Source organism: Myripristis murdjan, chromosome 22 (genome assembly GCF_902150065.1).
Source record: "Myripristis murdjan chromosome 22, fMyrMur1.1, whole genome shotgun sequence".
Lineage (NCBI taxonomy): Eukaryota > Metazoa > Chordata > Actinopteri > Holocentriformes > Holocentridae > Myripristis > Myripristis murdjan.
This window is the reverse complement of record NC_044001.1, coordinates 31,600,351-31,619,197: the sequence shown is the minus strand read 5'-3', so window position 1 is coordinate 31,619,197 and position 18,847 is coordinate 31,600,351. Positions and strand designations below refer to the sequence as shown.

The 18,847-nt window shown below is 40.4% G+C and overlaps 1 protein-coding gene across 1 annotated transcript in view; it reads right to left on the bottom strand.

The window, feature by feature from the left end:
* Positions 1 to 18,847, bottom strand: part of apoba (apolipoprotein Ba) — a 51,510-nt gene that overhangs the window by 18,755 nt on the left and 13,908 nt on the right. Inside the window, exons 7-15 of the mRNA XM_030044749.1 lie at positions 3,989 to 4,113; positions 3,821 to 3,897; positions 3,217 to 3,673; positions 2,895 to 3,003; positions 2,492 to 2,638; positions 2,095 to 2,306; positions 861 to 1,068; positions 595 to 768; positions 208 to 411 (exon numbers count right to left, since the gene is read on the bottom strand). Coding sequence (XP_029900609.1) covers positions 208 to 411; positions 595 to 768; positions 861 to 1,068; positions 2,095 to 2,306; positions 2,492 to 2,638; positions 2,895 to 3,003; positions 3,217 to 3,673; positions 3,821 to 3,897; positions 3,989 to 4,113 — 1,713 coding nt within the window. The remainder of the gene's footprint in view (positions 1 to 207; positions 412 to 594; positions 769 to 860; positions 1,069 to 2,094; positions 2,307 to 2,491; positions 2,639 to 2,894; positions 3,004 to 3,216; positions 3,674 to 3,820; positions 3,898 to 3,988; positions 4,114 to 18,847) is intronic.

The following is an 18,847-nucleotide window of genomic DNA, read 5'->3' as shown; positions in this document are numbered from 1 at the left end:
GGGTGGGCGTTTAATACGCAAAATGGGTGCAGACCCCAGGCGTTTAAAAGAACCAGGCGGCTATTTGCGGCCGGGCGATTAATTGGTGAAATACGGTACTTTCTGATTGGATTTGGATTCAGCAGATGTTAAATAAAATTAAAAAGACAGATGTTTTCCATGATATTTTCTTGTACCATGACCATTTCAAAAAACAAAAGAGTAGACCTTAGTAGGCAGAACCGTGGAGAAGACATGTAAGTACATCATAAGAGTTGAAGTCATCTGTCTAATTTCACTGGTCTTGATGTATCCCATCTCGTTGCCTAGAAGCCTAAGGTAGGCAGTGGCCTCAGGGGCTGGTGAGGAATGCATATTATCTATAAGCCTGTTGACACTGTCTATGATGTCTTTCAGAAGGTCTTGTGGAACCTGGAAAGATAATAAGTGGTTATTAACACAGTATAGTTAGACTGTACTCAAAGTTTCTGAAACTGTCATTCTATTATGGGACAAAAATTCAGGTAATCACATAATAGCTAATTGGTTGGCTTTTATATAGGAAAATGTGCAGTAATGCATAATTTTATAGTTTAATACCACAAATCATTTCACCTGTCTTTTCATTCTGCTGTCGTTGGGGGCAATTCTGTCCAAAACCTGTTGGAATGCCTCTGGGACTTTGTCATTTGCCCAGTACAAAGCTCTGGAAATGGAGTCAGGGAAAAAACCTTTTTCTCCGAAGAGAGCGTCAAACGTTGGTTCAAATCCATTTCCCTCAATGCCAATCTGAAAGAGAAAAAAATTGCACATTTGAAACTCTTGATAAATCTCAGTTTATGTTTTCACCACACATAGTGACCATACTGTTGAAAACATACCTCAAAGACATCATAGTTGTAATCAAAAACTTTGAGGGTTGTTTCCAGCATCACCTCCTTTGGCAAGGTGTCAATGGGATCAAAGATGATGTGTCCTTCTACTGAGGCCAATGGTGTTTCCATCTTGTAGTTGCGGGACTTGCCAATGTAGCCAGAGTTTGCGGGGAACAGGTTGTCTTTCATGGCCAACTCAACGTACTCTCTGAATCTTCAGTAAAGAGAGGAGAGAAGGTTCTAGTAGGAGTAGAGACAGCCTAAACACTGCTGTTGTTTTTTTCCCTTAACCAAACTGAGGACTGGGGCAAAATGGTTCTGCTCTTGTGACTTTCCATGTCTCATGATGTTTTAAATCAAACTTTAGGTATAGTGACAAAAACACCATCATCCTGAGCCAACTTACTCAGCTATAGGACAAGACAACTGGTAGCCCAAGTTCAGTCTTCTAATTGAAGGACAGTCTCTCTACTTACTTCATCTATACGACAGCTCTCATAGCAAAAGTCATCTCTCATAAGTGGCTATCTGAATGTGATATGAAGCCAGAAATTAAATGTAACGGTGCAACGTTATCCCCCTCCACTTGGGGAATAATACACATTTAATGTATTTTAACAATATCATCATGCTTTCTAATCAACCCATCAGATGTTGCTGTCATTTTGGTTTACACCTAGCTATGCTTGTATGTTTTTTTTTTTGTTTGTTTGTTTTTTTAATGAATTGGATTTTTTTTTATTCTGTTTGCCAATTGCTTGTTCATGACACAAGTAGAAATGATACATGATAAAGTTATAAATATGTAACACTTTACTGAATTTTAAAAAAGTGTTTTTGTAACATCTATGGTGTGGATACTGTTATTGTTTCATCACAATGCCACACAATACTGGAATTCTGAGCTAAGTATGGCTAGCATTTTGTGTTTTATGCTGCGTTCCAGGCCACCCGTAACTGGTGATTTACCGGTTAAAAGTGGGCGGGGCTATTCACTACTGCTTCAAAATGACAATGAAAATTCCACTTTAGACCATTCAGCTTAACAAATAAAGACGTGTAATAAAGGAATCTTTGAAAGTAAAAGAACACTGCTCGTAATAGGCTGGATGTTGTTCAGTGCAATCATTTACACCTATTTATTCTCACATTAGAATAAAACAGGGTGTGAGAGGAATCCCTTATTTTAAAAGTTATGTCAGGTTTGAGACAGTAAAGTTATTACTGGCTGGTGACTCACCTTTGCATCTGCAGTTCAGTAGAGTGGCGGATGTTGTCAAGATGGGAGATCACAAAGAGGTTGAGTTGCTGCTCCCCTAAGTCCTCCAAAGAGTTCACAATCTCTGTTACCAGGGCTCGGTCTGGGTTCTTCATCAGAATTAGGTATGCTGCTATGCGTTTCTCAAGAGGGCTCTGAACATCCCGGTACACTTCCATGAGGATATCTCGAACCTGTGGTCACATAAACGTTAAAGAGGATGAGTTGCCTTGTGTTTGTCAATTCTTAGAGCCATCAGAGAATCTGACATGCATTTTAAATTGCAATATGTAAACATCATATGTTATATATGTTTTCTTGTAAATGACATGTTCAGAAAACTATAGTGGACATGCAAGGGATAGTTGTGCATGTGTACCTCATCAGTGATGTCCATCAATCTGAAGGCCTGAATGGCTGCCTTTTGGTTTGATAGAGGAATGTCAGTTCTCTTAGCACAGCGAAAGAGGGAGGAAATCAGACTGGGGCTGGCATCTTGCATGGCTCGACCCATGACACCAACAACCTAGAGTTTAGAAAGAGTGTTATTGTTATCAATAAATCAGAAAATATTGATTTGACATTTCAACTCTGGGTAAGACTTCCCTGAAGAGTCCTGACATCAGTTTGAGAAACTGATTTTAAATAGGTGAATGCCTCATGCAACAAGTAACATTAATCCAAATGTTGTTCTGTGTATTAGGAAGAAAGAAAATGGCAAATATGGGTGTAACCTGTCTAAAGTATGCAAATGCTTGAGACATTATCAAGCCAATGCATACCCGTAGTGCAAGGAAAGACATCTCTGTGTCCTCTGAACAGTCCTCTAATAATATCTCCATGAACTTTGATACATCTATGACCTCTGGCGTAACCTGTCCTTCATAGAACCTGTGAACAGAGATGATAAAAAGACAATTTAAAAAAATCCTACAGCTCTGGATAATGGTTAGGTTTGAATGTGTTGCCCTCTTGTGGTAGATTTCAGCAGTTACAGAGATTGTGAAGGCAGCAAAGTTTGTAAGCTGTTGCTCTCTTGAAAATTACTTCTATATTTTAGCTTAATAACATTAAAAAGTATTAAAATAGACCCGTTCTACTTACTTCCTGACTGTGTTGGATAAAGCATACATGATGGCCTTGCTCTGTTTAAACTGAGCCATGCTGAGCATGTCTCGGACACGGTGGGGATCAGGGTTGGCCTGGAGACTGAGCCCATAGACCAGGGCATCAACCTCCAGTGATACGCCATCAATGGTCCTAATGCCCTGGAGGATTGCACTGGTACACTCTGGGGTGCCGCATTGGAACAGCGCCTGCCAGGTGAGCATGCCTGACATCTCCAACATCTCTTTGACTGTCTGACTCAGGGTCTCATTCGTCAGGGCACGCATACTGGATACCATCTTATGAAAGAGGCTGGCCCTCCTCTGGCCCTGGTCTGTGCCTGCCAGAGCCATGAGATCACGCAGAGTGCTCAGAGTGGCGTCCGCCATCTGGACTGGAGCTTTATCTTCAGGTTCTTCAAAGTGAAGTGGTTTGCTGCGGCTGGCGTCTGCCTCTATATGAACACATAATCACCTTGTCAATGTTCCACACCCCAGTGAGAGACAAAACGAGGATAATTTTGTTTGGGCAAATGAGAATGACTTTAAAAGATAGATATACATATACACCATATGTATATAATTCACAAGTGATCACCTACCAAACAATCTGTTGTTAATCCTTGCAGAGTCTTGCAAGGTAAGACTCTGGGTGACTACAGATGATATTCCACTGTGCCTGCAAGACAAATTAGCAGTTGATGCAGAAAGCACAGCAGTGCTAAATGGAAACAAACCACATAATGTATGTCACACAAAGGGTGGCTTACTCATGCGAGAAGGGCAGGTAGGTGTGTGTTTCTGTGCATTCAGCCGTGGTCATGTGCTTTCTCCTGTTGTCAAACTGGTAGTTGCAGTTTTGAGTGCTTCTGATGAGCTTAGAGATGGGGTGATGCTAGAAAAAAAAGTGAAATCACAGAAATGCAGTGAATGCCAGAGGACAAATATTATGTTGTGTATATGGCAAGTCACATTGCTGAATCTACTATTGCCAATAGCTAGCTTAGTTTATTTAGCTTAATTTTACAAGACTTTTAAGCCAGGAATAACTGAGTTTTTGAAACTTTTCTTAAGGTGCCCCTGAGCTCTGACATTTTTGTGAGGACAGAAAGGAAAAAGAGATATCCCTACTTAGTCAGGGCCAATAAAATATCAAAAAGATCAAGTGACTACATAGACCAGGGGTCATCAAGTAAAATTCCAAGAGGTCCACTTTGACAAAATGGCCACAGGCCTGGGTCCGGTAAATATGCAGCGTTTTATGCCCTCAATTGATGTTTTTTCTTGAATATTCCTATCGAATTACTGCATTTGTTGTAATTTTACTGTGCAATACTCGTTTGAAATATCAATCACTTCAGCAGTACAGTACCTTATAATCAAAGAAAGTACACTACATTTCAATAAATTTTCAACAATATTTATTGAGACCACATTTAAAAGGGATAAAAGAGGTGCTTTATTTTAGCTATCTATTTTTCTCATTTTAGAACATGACATGTTTATTGTTGCCAGGAGCGCCGGATTCACTTAAGAAGTCGGGAGGGGGGTGTTCAGCTCATTCACAGTGCCTCCCCAGATAGCAAAATACAGTGATTCAACGTTGAATTTTGGTCAAATTGGTTATTTTTGGTTGAGGTTGATAAATCTATGTTGATTCAATGTTTAATTACAGCTACCATTTCAACATTTGAAAAAATGTTGTTGAATCAGCATTGTATAGATGCTGGTTTTTCAATGTTGAAATGTCAACATTAAATAGACATGAAAAGTTTGAAAAGTCCTCACAATTTTTGTCACTTCCTTTGGATTAAATCCTTGAGGTCAGGTCTTGGTTTCCCAGTCAACAATATGTTTGTTTCCCCTCAAATATCAAGTTAGAAAGTCTTTTCATGGGAAATCTCCACCTTCGCTGTTAGCTAAAAGCACTGCGCGCTGGTGACAACAGAATCACGAGACCTTGTGGGGTGTTCAGGGGCTGTCAGGATTCCCGACATTCCCGACTCGGGAGGCCAACCAACAGAGGTAGAGAAGCGCTGTGACGCCCATTGAAGACAGCGGACTTTACAAAGCTGCCATCTCCACATTTGGAGAAAGGGATGAGGTTTTTGACAGCAGCAAATCTGCATACTTCACAAAACGCTCGCTTAGTGGTTTTGCAAAGGATTAACCACTCTCTATTTTTGTACCACTCTGCATTGAAGTACCTCTCTCTTTGGCCAAATCATCTAGCAGTCTCCTTTTGTCTATAATTAACTGTGCAGTTTTACCAGTCTTCATGTCCCGACAACAATCTTCCACACAGTCGGAACCAGCCTGGCTCGTTTCAGTGCCGACTCCGGTGACAGTCTCAATGAGAACAGGGCTGCTGCTTGGGAGTTTTTCGGGCTGTCCCGGTTGGGTTGAAGATCCAGGCTCCGAAAGAGTTGTGGAAAGTGGTGTAGCATTTTTCATGAAGTTCAAATCTGTTTGGCACTATTTTGTTATTGGGACATGTTTACAGAAGCACGCAGTCAGTTCAAACAGGCAACAAAACACACAGCAATGAAGCAATTTTATTGGCTGTACAGTACACCATATATTTGAATAGTGCAATGTCCTCGGGATTAAAAATGAAATATTCTTCTTCTCTAGTATTATGCTTGTGTACTACGGAGCCGCGGAGTGACCATAGAGAGAAAAATAAAGCGCCGGGCAGCATTTTTCACCCCGGCTGAATTGGAAATCTTAATGCATTCATACAGCGAGTTTGAACATGTTTTTTTTTTTTTTTTTTTTTTTTTTTAAAGTGCAACACCGCTGCAGTGGCAAAGGAGAGGGAGACGGCGTGGGAGAACACTGCTGCTCGGGTCAATGCGTAAATTTAAATGTAGTCCGTTGGAATAATATTACAGGGGAAAACTTGAATGGTAGCCTATTAATTTATTTAATTTAGGTGCTGTAATCCCGCGGGGGAGAAACGCACTTGGCAGCAGCTTAAGATGAAATATAAAAACATTTTTCAAACAGGTAAAACATCTATGCGCGGTCTTATAACCATCTCCTGACGAATATTTAATTCTCTGCACAGTAACACTGCACCTTCATCCACGGGATCGTTGTCGAAAGGACATGCCATGTTCGTGGGAAAAAAGTCGCCACCTAACTACTCATGGACTTCTAATAAAGGCCTTCTGACTGTTTTTTTTTTTTTTTTTAAATAACAGACGGCAGAACTAATATGTCACACCAAAACTCGCCTGCTGACTGAATCAATGAGGAAGTTAAATCCCGTGTGTGGCTGAAAGAGGGCGGACACAGAGAGAAACTCGAGGTTTCATGAGAAAAACCTGGTCCTGACCAGGTTAGTTTCATGGAGTGTTACTGCGGTAACTGACCGAGAGCTTACTCCCTCTGTGAAACAGGCTAGAGTTACCCATCTTTCTTTGGTTTGAGTTACCTCCCTTTGTGAAACGGAAAACTCAGAGTTTCCCTCATTTCAGGGTTCACAGACTCAGAGTTTTCACTAAACCTGCTTTGTGAAACGGACCCCCGGAGCACACGAGGAGCTGCGGAGTCCGTGCTCGGCCTTGTCATGCAGTAGCGGTCAGTAATCAACTTCGGAAATGCTCGGTAAGCTTCGTGACCATTTGTGTCGAGTCAGAGGTCTCATTTGATTGGCTAGCGTCATGTCAGAGGTCTGATTTGATTGGCTAGCATCGCGCCATATAGTAAACAAGTGACGTAATGCACTACCCGAAGCAGCACATGCAGTTTTCTGCACCGCGAGAGAGCAAGAGAGAAAAAACTCATTGGTTTTAGCTATAGGGTTTGGGTCCGGACTGGACTCTTTGTGGGTCTGGATATGGACCGCGGCCCGCCAGTTGAAGACCCATGACATAGACCATCACTGATCTAAGATGGCACAAGTTTGATTCCTTCAACAGCCAATGGATCCTGTCTGTTTTCCATTTCATACACTTGAGACCCTGTAGGATGTAGCCCCAATGAAATTCTGGTATTTAAAATGTATTTTTCGCCAACAAGAAGTGCCAATAAAAAGTATAAAGTATAAATGAATCTGCTTACTGCTTTAACCACATCCTTGACTGATTGTCTTATAGTCTTTCTACATAATTCTCTTTTATTGGACCATTATCTAATAAACTTCAAATTTCTGCTACAGGACTATTTGCTCCTAGACAAAAATGTCTTCACTAGATACCTATCTAGCAATGTTGTAGCCGAATTTAAAGAAGTGATTCCATCAGCATTCAATTCTATGCCTTATCGCAATACAATAGAGGACTCCTACGCTAACATTAATCCCTCCCAAACTGATCACTTTGTGGATGGTGCTGCAGGCTCACTGCAAAAGACACTTGATTCTGTTACCCCTCTAAAAAGAAGTTAATTGAATAAAAGAGGTTAGCTCCATGCTGTAACTCCCAAACAAGCATCATGAAGATTCAAAAGGATATGGCGTTCCACCAAACTAGAGGAATCTTGCTTAGTATGGCAAGATAGTCTCAAAACATATAGAAAAGTCCTCTGTAATGCCAAAGCTGCCTATTACTTATCTCTTAAAGAGGATAATAAAAACAACCCAAGGTTTCAGTTCAGCACCTTGGCTAGACTGACTAAAAGTCATAGCTCTATTGATTCATGTATTCCTATAGCTCTCGGTAGTAGTGACTTCATGAACTTCTTTAATTTAAAAAAAAAAAAATTAACCATCAGAGACAAAATGAACTGTCCTCTGCCTTTTACTGACACCAACCTATCTTCAAACACTATCCGTCTCTCAACCCTTCCGCTTGAGGCAGATGACCACCCACCCAGAGCCAGGTTCTGCTTGAGGCTTTTGGCCCTGTTAAAAGCTGCTACAAACTGCTACAAACCATGGCAACAAAAACAAACAACATGCCTCACATAACAACAAAAAGCAGGTGGTGCGTATATGCTAATGAGGGGGAAGTGTGTATATACAGTCAGGTCCATAAGTATTTGGACAGTGACACAATATTTATAATTTTGTCCTTGTACAACACCGCAGTGGATTTGAAATGGAGTAATCAATGTGTGATTGAAGTGCAGACTGTCAGCTTTAATTTAAGGGGTTGAACAAAAATATGGCATTAACCTTTTAGGAATTACAGCCAGTTTTATACATCGTCACCCCATTTTCAGAGGCCTTCACTTTCCAGGAAAACACCAGATTGGGGCCATGACCTCTGGAGAGAGAGGGAGTTTAGTGACTGTGTTCCTGATAAGATGTGCACTTTAAATAGCAATAGTCAATATTATGACTGTTCACTTAAAAAAAAAAAAAAAAAAAAAAAAAAATACATATATATATATATATATATATATATATACACACACACACACACACACATATATATGTGTATATATATATATATATATATATATATATATATATATTATAAAAGTATTTTTTTCGTCATTATTCGTCATCAGTCGTCATTATTATTGATAGATAGCCCACAGTGGCATACCTGAGTTTTCGGGGCCCACCCTGCAAGCTTGAACCTCCCCCACACCCCCCTCAGAAAAAAAGTGTGTAAAAAGCTGATATTTCATGCTTTTGGAGCCATTTCCAGTGCATTTTTAACTGCGAAATTTGCAAAGTTACACTAATATTGAGGGCCCCTCACCCCGGGGGGGGGGGGCCCCCTGCGCCGTGGGGAGGCGGGGGACTCCACTACGCTACTGATGTCCTACACAATCAGTATCCCCCAGTAGAATGTAGATGAGATTGTATTAAACTGTGTTAAACCAAACCTTTCTATAAGTGTTACAACTAAGACTCGCTTCGTTACAATTAACCCCACCTGTGGGGTTAATTGTAACATTTCTCTTCTTCCACTTAGGGTGAAATTCCACGGAAATGGTAGGTTCTAGAAACAACACTAAAGTGTTCATTTGTAGCAGAGATGTGTATGTTGCTTGTATAAAAAAATGAGTTCTCTAACTCCTACATAACCTACATTTTTTCACATTTGGCCTGAAACGTTAGGTTGTACCTCTCGCTCCCCTATGTGGTTTATAATCACAGTTATAAATGTTTTACTCTTCATTAATAAGCTCATCTATATAAATGATGGATTCAGCATTTCTAAATGAAGTATTACATCACTTACCCACCAGGTATTTAGGATTTGTCAGTGGTTGGTAAGATCATTTAGAAAGCCTGTGCAAATAATGAACCTATTTAGGAACCGTCGATTCCCTTCAGAGCCCTCTGTCTCCATCTCTCCAGTCTGACTGCTACACCTGTACGTAAAGTGTTGCCGTCTGCCACATCATCACGTTGATGACGATAGCGGGATCCCTTGAAATCACATTTGTAAATGCTTTATAAGGCATAGATAGTCCCCACTTTAGATGAGCTCACATGCTCATGCATGTGAATAAATGCTTAATTAACGAGTAGTAAGTGCTTTGTAACTACCTGAATTCATGAATTCCTGCATTAATAACTGTTTATAAGCCATCCATTGGAAATGGAATTTGTGAGGTTTTTATAAAACATCTACTAACACACTCACTAACCATTAGTACATGTCTGAATAGTGGAGCATGCAGACATGTACATCTAAATAGACTGTTCATTATTTGCACAGGCTTTCTAAATGATCTTACCAACCACTGACAAATCCTAAATACCTGGTGGGTAAGTGATGTAATACTTCATTTAGAAATGCTGAATCCATCATTTATATAGATGAGCTTATTAATGAAGAGTAAAACATTTATAACTGTGATTATAAACCACATACTAATGAGTATTTATGTCAGAAACATGCTTTATAAATGATGAATTCAGTGTTTACTGATCCATAACTACTGTGCTTATAAATGATGAGTAAAACATTTATAACTGTGTTTATAAACTACATACTAATGAGTATTCATGTGTTATATATGTGGAATTCAATATTTATTAATGCTTAACTAATGCTTACTAGTGTGTACTCATTATAAAGTGTTACCTAAAGGCCTTAATAATCCTATAAAACGTAGCAAGGTATTGCATCATCTCCACCATCTGAATACTCATATAATCTTTCTACAAGAGACTCATCTTAAGGTCTCGGATCACTTAAAATTGAAGAGGGGATGGGTGGGTCAGATTTATCATTCTTCATTTTTGGGCAAATCGAGAGGTGTGGCCATCCTGTTCCATAAATCTGTTCCTTTTGTACAGTCAAATGTTATTTCTGACCCCAGTGGTGGATTTATTATTGTTTCTGGACAGATCCATAGTACCCGTGTGATTTTGGCTAATGTTTATGCTCCCAATTCTGACGATGATGCCTTTTTTAAGCTTCTCTTTTCAACACTCCCTGATATGTCTTCACATTACTTAATTTTAGGAGGTGACTTTAACTGTTGGCTTGATCCTCAGCTGGATCGCTCCTCCTCAAAAGGAGTTTGCAGTGTCTGAAGCCTGGCGCTTTTTTAACCCTTCCAAAAGGGAATATTCATTTTTTTCTCACGCTCACCATACTTACACCCATATTGACTTTTTCTTGGTTGACAATAGACTACTTTCATCTATATCTGCATGTAAATATGATGCTATTGACAAATCTGATCATGCTTCCATCTCTATGAACGTGTATTTTAAAAACTTCCCCATCACGCGAGCTCCATGGTGTCTCAATACTCGCTTACTTTTGAGTGAGGACTTTGTTAACTTTGTCTCACAGCAAATTGATTTTTTTGAGTTGTCACAACACATATCTCAACTTGATAACATTTATGCTACTTCTAAATCTTCAGAGATATTTAAGGAACGTCTCTCCCTACAAGCGGAATATGATTCTCTTATGACACACCGTACTACCGAACTACTGCTCCAATTGAAGTCTAGGTCGTATGAGCATGGTGACAAGGCCAGTAAGCTATTGGCACACCAACTACGTCAGAGATCAGCATCCCATCAAATGCCACAGATCCAAACAAACTTGGGTACAACTACTGAAACTGGCGAAATTAACACTGTATTTAAGGAATTTTATGAGTCCCTTTACTCATCGGATCAAGTTTCCATTCCTGATTTCAATAGTTTCTTTAATAAATTGAATGTTGCAGTATTTCCACCTTTATCGTTCTACAAGACAGGGATGTCCATTGTGTCCACTATTATTTGCGATTGCTATTGAACCTCTTGCGATTGTGCTTTGTTCTCACCCCCACATTTCAGGTATACTTAGGAATGGTATAGAATTGAAGGTTTCTCTTTACGCAGATGACCTTCTTTTGTATGTTCTATATTATGGTGTACAAAGAATTTGTTTAGTAGCAATCAGGAAGCCTTGTATTATTTGTACTATTTGCATATTCGGAATAAACAAAACAAAACAAAAACAAAAAACAAATGTTCCCTCTATTGAACGGTCTACTAAGGAGGATCCTGAGAAACCAATTACTATTGCAGAACTTACCACGGCTGTGAGATCTTTACAAAGTGGAAAATGTCCGGGGCCGGATGGGTATCCCGCTGAATTTCCCGCTGAAAGGTTTTGGCACAAGCTGGCGCCTTTATTATTGGACATGTTTACTGAATCTTTTGATTCTGGTCATCTTCCTCAAACTCTTAATCAGGCCTCCATCTTCCTCCTCTTAAAAGAAGGCAGGGACCCCCTAAACTGCACCTCCTACCGTCCAATAAGTTTGCTAAATGTGGATTTTAAACTTCTCTCAAAACTGTTGGCTCTATGCCTGGACTCTATTCTTCCATCTATTATCTCCTTAGTTCAAACAGGATTTATCCGAAACAGGCATTCCTTTTCCAATCTTAGACATCTGTTTAACACGATTTATAATGTCTCCACCTCCAACTCTCAAGAAGCCTTGATATTGCTAGACGCTGAAAAGGCGTTTGATAGAGTGGAGTGGAACTATATTTACTTCAGAGAAACTTGGTTTTGGGAGCCATTTTATTTCGTGGGTTAAGCTGCTCTATTTGTCTCCCCAGGCTTCAATCAGGACTAATGCTGTGCTGTGCAGTATTTCCACCTTTATTGTTCTACAAGACAGGGATGTCCATTGTGTCCACTATTATTTGCGATTGCTATTGAACCTCTTGCGATTGTGCTTTGTTCTCACCCCCACATTTCAGGTATACTTAGGAATGGTATAGAATTGAAGGTTTCTCTTTACGCAGATGACCTTCTTTTGTATGTTTACAATCTACCTGTTTCTATACCTTCTGTACTTACTACTCTTCAAGCATTTGGCCAAATATCCAGATACAAATTGAACTTGAACAAAAGTGAGATATTTCCTATTCCTATTATTGGGCTGCCAACATTAGGGTTTGTAAATATTGGCTTCAATAGGAGTCTTTTGACCTTCCCCCTACATGGCTGGTTATGGAGGCCAACTCTGCTAAACCGGTGTCTTTGAATGCCCTTGTACATTCTCCTATTTATTCTTCCACTCTTCCCTATACTAACAACAGGATTGTCAAAACCTTGCTCAGAATCTGGGCTCAGTTTAAACGCTATTTTGGTTTTCAGTCACTCACTGCCTATGCTCCTTTAGCGGCTAACCATGTTTTTCCTCCTTCTTTGGTAGACAGTGTTTTCGCTTCTTTTCAGCAACTTTCAGATAAATTCTCACTTCCCAAAGGACATTATTTTAGATTCTTGCAGATCCACAGCTTCATCTGTAACACATTTCCATGTTTCCCATGTTACCTGATGTTTTGGATGGCTTTTTCATACCCATCCCGACTCTGAAAGGCTCAGTCTCACTTATATACAAATAAATTAATCTTTTACGCCCAGAATCACTGAACTCTATAAAAGCCTGTTGGGAGGAGGATCTGGGTGAGGCAATGCCTGAGGGGGTTTGGATGGAGATTTTAAGGCGTATGCACAAATCCTCTATTTGTGCTTGGCACAGCCTTATCCAGTGTAAAGTGCTACACCGTATTTATTACACTCGGCCCGGCTTGCGAAACTCTATGGTGTATCACTAGCATGTGTCAGGTGCCAGCAATCTCCTGCAAACCTAATCCATGCATTCTGGCTCTGCCCATCCCTTTATAATTTTTGGTCAGAGATTTTTAATACCTTATCCATGGTGGTTGGAGAATTGATCTGAATCCTCTTAGTGCTTTACTTGGGGTCATCCCTTCTTTGCCTACCCTCTCCACATTTAAAAAAGATCTCTTAGCCTTTGTCACTCTATTGGCTGATTTCCAGATACACTGGAAATCAGCAGAATCTCCTACTCATGCCCAATGGATTAGAGTTATTCTTTATTTTCTCAAACTGGAAAAGCTCAGGCTTTCATTACAGGGATCCCGTGACAAATTTAGCAAAATATGGGGTCCATTCATCCAATTTGTTAAAAATATAAACTTCCCACTTGATCCTGACTGAAATATCCAATGGTCTGGAGCAGAGGTGGGTAGTAACGAGTTACATTTACTCTGTTACATTTACTTGAATAAGTTTTTGAAAAAAATGTACTTCTGGGAGTAGTTTTAAATCACTATACTTTTACTTTTACTTGAGTAGATTTGTGAAGAAAAAACTGTACGCTTACTCCGCTACATTAGGCTACATTGAGCTCATTACCTTTCATTTATTCCCCCCACGTACGGATCATTTTAATGTTTTATTTTGTTAGAGAGAGAGAGAGACATCCGCCAGGCTAAACCATGTGACTGTGTTTCACCAATCAAACGTAGCCGTAGCCGTGCACCCTCGTCACATGACCATACTCAATCTCAGCGGCGGGAGTGGGACGGGAGTTTACAGTTTTTTCACAGTCAGTCGGAGCAAATCAAATGAAAATGGCAGAATCAACGGTCAGCGGGTCATGTCTTCCTTTTAACTAAAAGACGTTTTTGTTCCTTTTAATCAGACATAGGGATGTTTATTTACCTTGTCAGTTTCGGAGGTAACTTCCTCCTTCAGAAAGCGTCCAACTGACAGCCGGAGCGGCACCTGTCAGATCCGGCAGACCTGACCTGACCAGGTGGCCACGCACACCGTGCGGCGCTGCGGCCGGTACCGGCCGGCACCAGGTCTGCCGGATCTATCGGGTATGCCGCGCATACAGATAATTATCAGATAACTGCTCAAATTCCATATCTCGCCACCGTGCATGCCTCTCTGCTCTGCCGCTCTGACCAACTGAAGTAGCAGCACCCGTGCAGCAGACGGACGTCACTGACGTAATGACGGTAATGTTTTCAGCGAATCAATAATCAGAGAAAATATAACACATCAGACACTGGAGTGGTTTAGAGCCTATGTTATAGTCCAGTCATTTTATGAAAAAACCTAGGACAAATTGCAAGAGAAGCAAACTCAACTGATTTTGGATCCTCAGTTTGTCCTGAGTGAGGGAAAAAAAGTCCCAAGAAATCCCATTGGTGGAAAGTTTTGAAAATCACCTATTTATGACCACATATTACCAAAAAAACTGTTTTTAACACACAGGGGAAAGGGGTTCAAAATTTTACTTTCAGATATCACTATAAAAATTCACAAGTTTATTACACACACAAAGACAAGAAAAAAGTCAGTTACAAGTTCTTTGAATTATTCTGTTTACACATGCATATCACACATTATCTGATTTGATATGCGCTAATAAGGAATATAAGGAATAAATGCCAGAAGAGACATTTAAACAGTGAATTAAAAGGTTACTATATATATAGTAACCTTGACTGAAAAGGTTACTCTATAACAGTGAATTAAAAGGTTATTGTATATAGTATTATCTGAAAGTAAAAATTTGAACCCCTTTCCCCTGTGTGTTAAAAACAGTGTTATTTTTTGGTAATATGTGGTCATAAATAGGTGAGTTTCAAAACTTTCCACCAATGGGATTCCTTGGGACTTTTTTTTTGCCCCTCACTCAGGACATACTGAGGATACAAAATCAGTTGAGTTTGCTTCTCTTGCAAGTTGTCCTAGGTTGACCCCAATTTTGGCCTAAAATTACTGGACTATCATTAGGGGGATGACTGGCACCTGGCTGGGTGTGGCAGCATGCATACATGCTCAGCCAGGTCAGTCAGTCTCTCTCTGCTCTCCATGCTGGACAGACCTCCGTCATCAGGCCCTAGTCATTTGGCCATTTGAGCCAATGGGCAGTGGGAGAACTTTTGCTTTTGGTTAGTTGGTTGCTTTGGGGTTTCTTTATGTTCTTATACACATACACATACACACACACACACACACACACACACACACACACACACCACCATATTTACACGCAGCCACACACTACAACTATTATCTTTTCTTGAGTTTCATTAATAAATTAATTTCTTAAGAACGATTCCATGTGTGATGTCTCCACCTTTGTCATTTTCCCTGAGCCAGGAAAAGTGACAAGTGAGAGAGAGAGAGAGAGAGAGAGAGAGGGAGAGAGAGAGAGAGAGAGAGAGAGAGAGAGAGAGAGAGAGAGAGAGAGAGAGAGAGAGAAAGTTTCTACCTTTGCATTCCAAACTTTTTTTCCTTATTAATGGATACGGAGGCCAGGCATCCTGATCTTTCTTACAGTAGGTGCTTGTTAGCGCGACACAAAAGAAGCTTTTCAACATCGGCATCTCCCTCCTCCTCTGTCATCTTTGTCACCTGTGTGCTCGATTCCCGCTGCAGCAGTCAACTCCGCATCAGTGGAAGGATTGGTAAGCAACGTCACACGGAAGAGTGTCTGTCAGCTACATGTACACGTTGGCGGTGATGTCACCCACTGCTCCTAGTTATATTTCAAACCGTGGCAAAAGGGGGAGCGGACAAGATGGCGCTCTAAGTGCACGCATTTTGTTGAGCTCCGCAAACCGAACTGTTCTACAAAGGTAAAGTGTGAACAAAGAGACATTCTGCTGTTATTCTGATACCACATCTACCTCGCCATCCTTGGTTGACCTCTGCTAGTAAAATGACTACTTTGGAGAAGAGAAAGCACAACCCCAGAAAATCACTAACTAGCATGAAGGTTAGCTCTACTAGCAAGACAGTTCCTGCTGAGCAAACAGATACTAAAAATGTGCTTATCGTCAACATGCATGACTACCACGAGTCAGACACTGATACAGTAAATGTTTCACTAATGGATGACGATTTTCCACTGCTTCCTGTTACTCCGTCCAAGTCACCCACACCCAAACAGAGACGAGTTGAAGACACGGCGACGACCACTGCAATCCTCTCCCAGCTCACTTCCTTCTCTCGGCTGATAAACAGCAGGTCAGATGCCCTGGAGAAGATGGTCAGTGATAATTCCAATGTGATTGCGAATGTGAAATTAGCAGTCACTGAAAATGCCAAGCATATTGTGGATGTGAAAGAATCCTTTGACGCTGTTTGTGCCAAAATGTGACAACCATGATAAAGAGAGTGGACCGCTGTGAATTGCTGATTGAGACATGTAAACACTGGCAAAGCTGAGAAAGGCATTTCTAATCTGGAAGCTTTTTCACGCCGCTGGAATCTCAAATTCTACGGCTTGGAAGAGAAGGATAATCAGGATGTGCACCAAGAGTTCATCCAGGTGTGCCCAGCTATGCTTCCAGAGACCAAAGCCAAGTTTCCAGATGTTATGAACATCGTGCACCGCCTCAGCCCCAGGAAGCCAAACAGCAACCAGCCCAGAGGGATCATTGTGAGATTCACCTCCAGATTCTACCACGATGCTGTGTGGCGTGCTGCCACAGAAAGCTGGACGAGCTTTCTTCAGAAAGCTGGACTTCTTTGCAGCACTTCTTTGTTGCTGTTGGTGTTGAGGTCTCTCTCCAGTCTCTGCTGATGCCTTCACTTTGCCTCCTTGATGCCAGCTTTCAGTTTTGCTCTGGCAGTGTTGTAAGCTTCTTTGTCACCTGACTTAACCTTGCTCTTGTGTTGATTTCATGGTAACACCCCTGGTGTTAGGGTCGGTTTTGACCCGTGTTTTAAATCAGCCATAAAATACCAACAAAAAACAATTATTTTTCATCCAATAATTTCTTATCTCTTGGTTACCTTGTTAGGCTTCCTTATCCATGAAAAGATTGGTTTTAATATTTTTCTAGTGCCCCTTGGGGCCTTTCTTTTGACACCATACCCCTTGCTTTCAATATTAAAAAATTGCAAAAAAAATTCCCAAGAGAATTATATAGATAAATAAAAGGTTGTTATGCTACCTGACTATTACTGAGGGATATTAGAACACATCTCTAAAATGTTCATAATTTTTTTTATTATTATTTTAATATTATTAACTATAATAGCATCTATTTTGTATATATTTACAGGGCTGCCAGCAGAGGGAGCTCACGCTCTTTGGATGTAAATGTAGATACAGTCACTGCCAACTCCACCATTTTGGGTATTGGTGGGGGCAGACATTTTGGAACTCTTGAAGACTGAATTGCTATTTTGGAGAGTGGAGCATTTTTGGAGTGCCTGATCATTTACTTATTTATTTAATTTATTTATTTATTTATTTATGTATTTATTTATTTATTTACTTATCACTAGGAAAAAGCAGTGGTGGTGTCTGTAAAAACTAACTGAGCTGAATGCTCATCTGTATTGCTATGTGCTCTGACTCATTCTCAGCAAATATGTGATCCAGAGCTTTTTTACAGTGTCTTACAGCCTGGTGTGTAACCTGACACCAGCTGTAAACTGTGCTGGCCTGACAGTCCTGCAGCTGTCCTGGGCAGGCTGAAGTGGTTGGGGGAGGGCCAGGCTGTGGGCTGTTGGCTGACAGTGTGAATAAGATTTCAGTTTTGGCACTTATTATTGTTTTATAGTCTTAAATTATAACCGGGTCAAAACCGACCCTAACACAATTAAGGCCATAATTTTAACCAGAGCATTTTACAATTAAAAAAAAAAATTCATACATTTTTTTGGGGGGTTAAATTGATGTTTCTGACAAAGTCAAGGAGTCTTGATGCAGTAAAAAATATCTATATAGTGTCGCTACCGACCCTAACACAAGAGAAGGCAGCTTTTTTGGCTCTACATAGAGCTCTCACCTCTCCATTCATCCAGGCTTTCTCATTAGGGAATGATTTAACTGTCCTTATTTTTACCACATCATCAGCACATTTGCTGATGTATGATGTCACTGATGATGTGTATTCTTCAAGGTCAGTATGTAAGTATTGTATGTGAGCATTAAGTTTTACTGATAAAATTTCAGATAAAATAGTCACGCGCCCACTTGGGGTCGCTGTTGTATAAGAGAGGTTGTATTTCGTATGGATAGTAGAAGAAGACGTGTTTGTACGCCCTCTGTTGGTAGACCATGCTCTCTGGCCGACAGCCGAGTTATTTAGCCGTTCTGTATGTAAAGTTATATCTGCAGTACCGAGTAAAGATATTTTTCGGTCACGAAGTGGTCCAGTGGTTCTTGAATTAGAGCTGAAGTTACCACAGCATGTTATCAAGACAATCTTGTATTGATTTTTGGTTTCTATCTAAAGAATATGGCAAAACACATCCTACCCTCACCGTTATCTGACCATAAGACTATACAGATTCTCATTCCTTCACCCTCCTCCTGTTCTCCTAAATCCACCTATTGGAAGCTGCCTAGCACAGTTCTTAAATACAAGGAAGTATCTGCTAAGATTGAGAGTTTGATACGGCTTTACT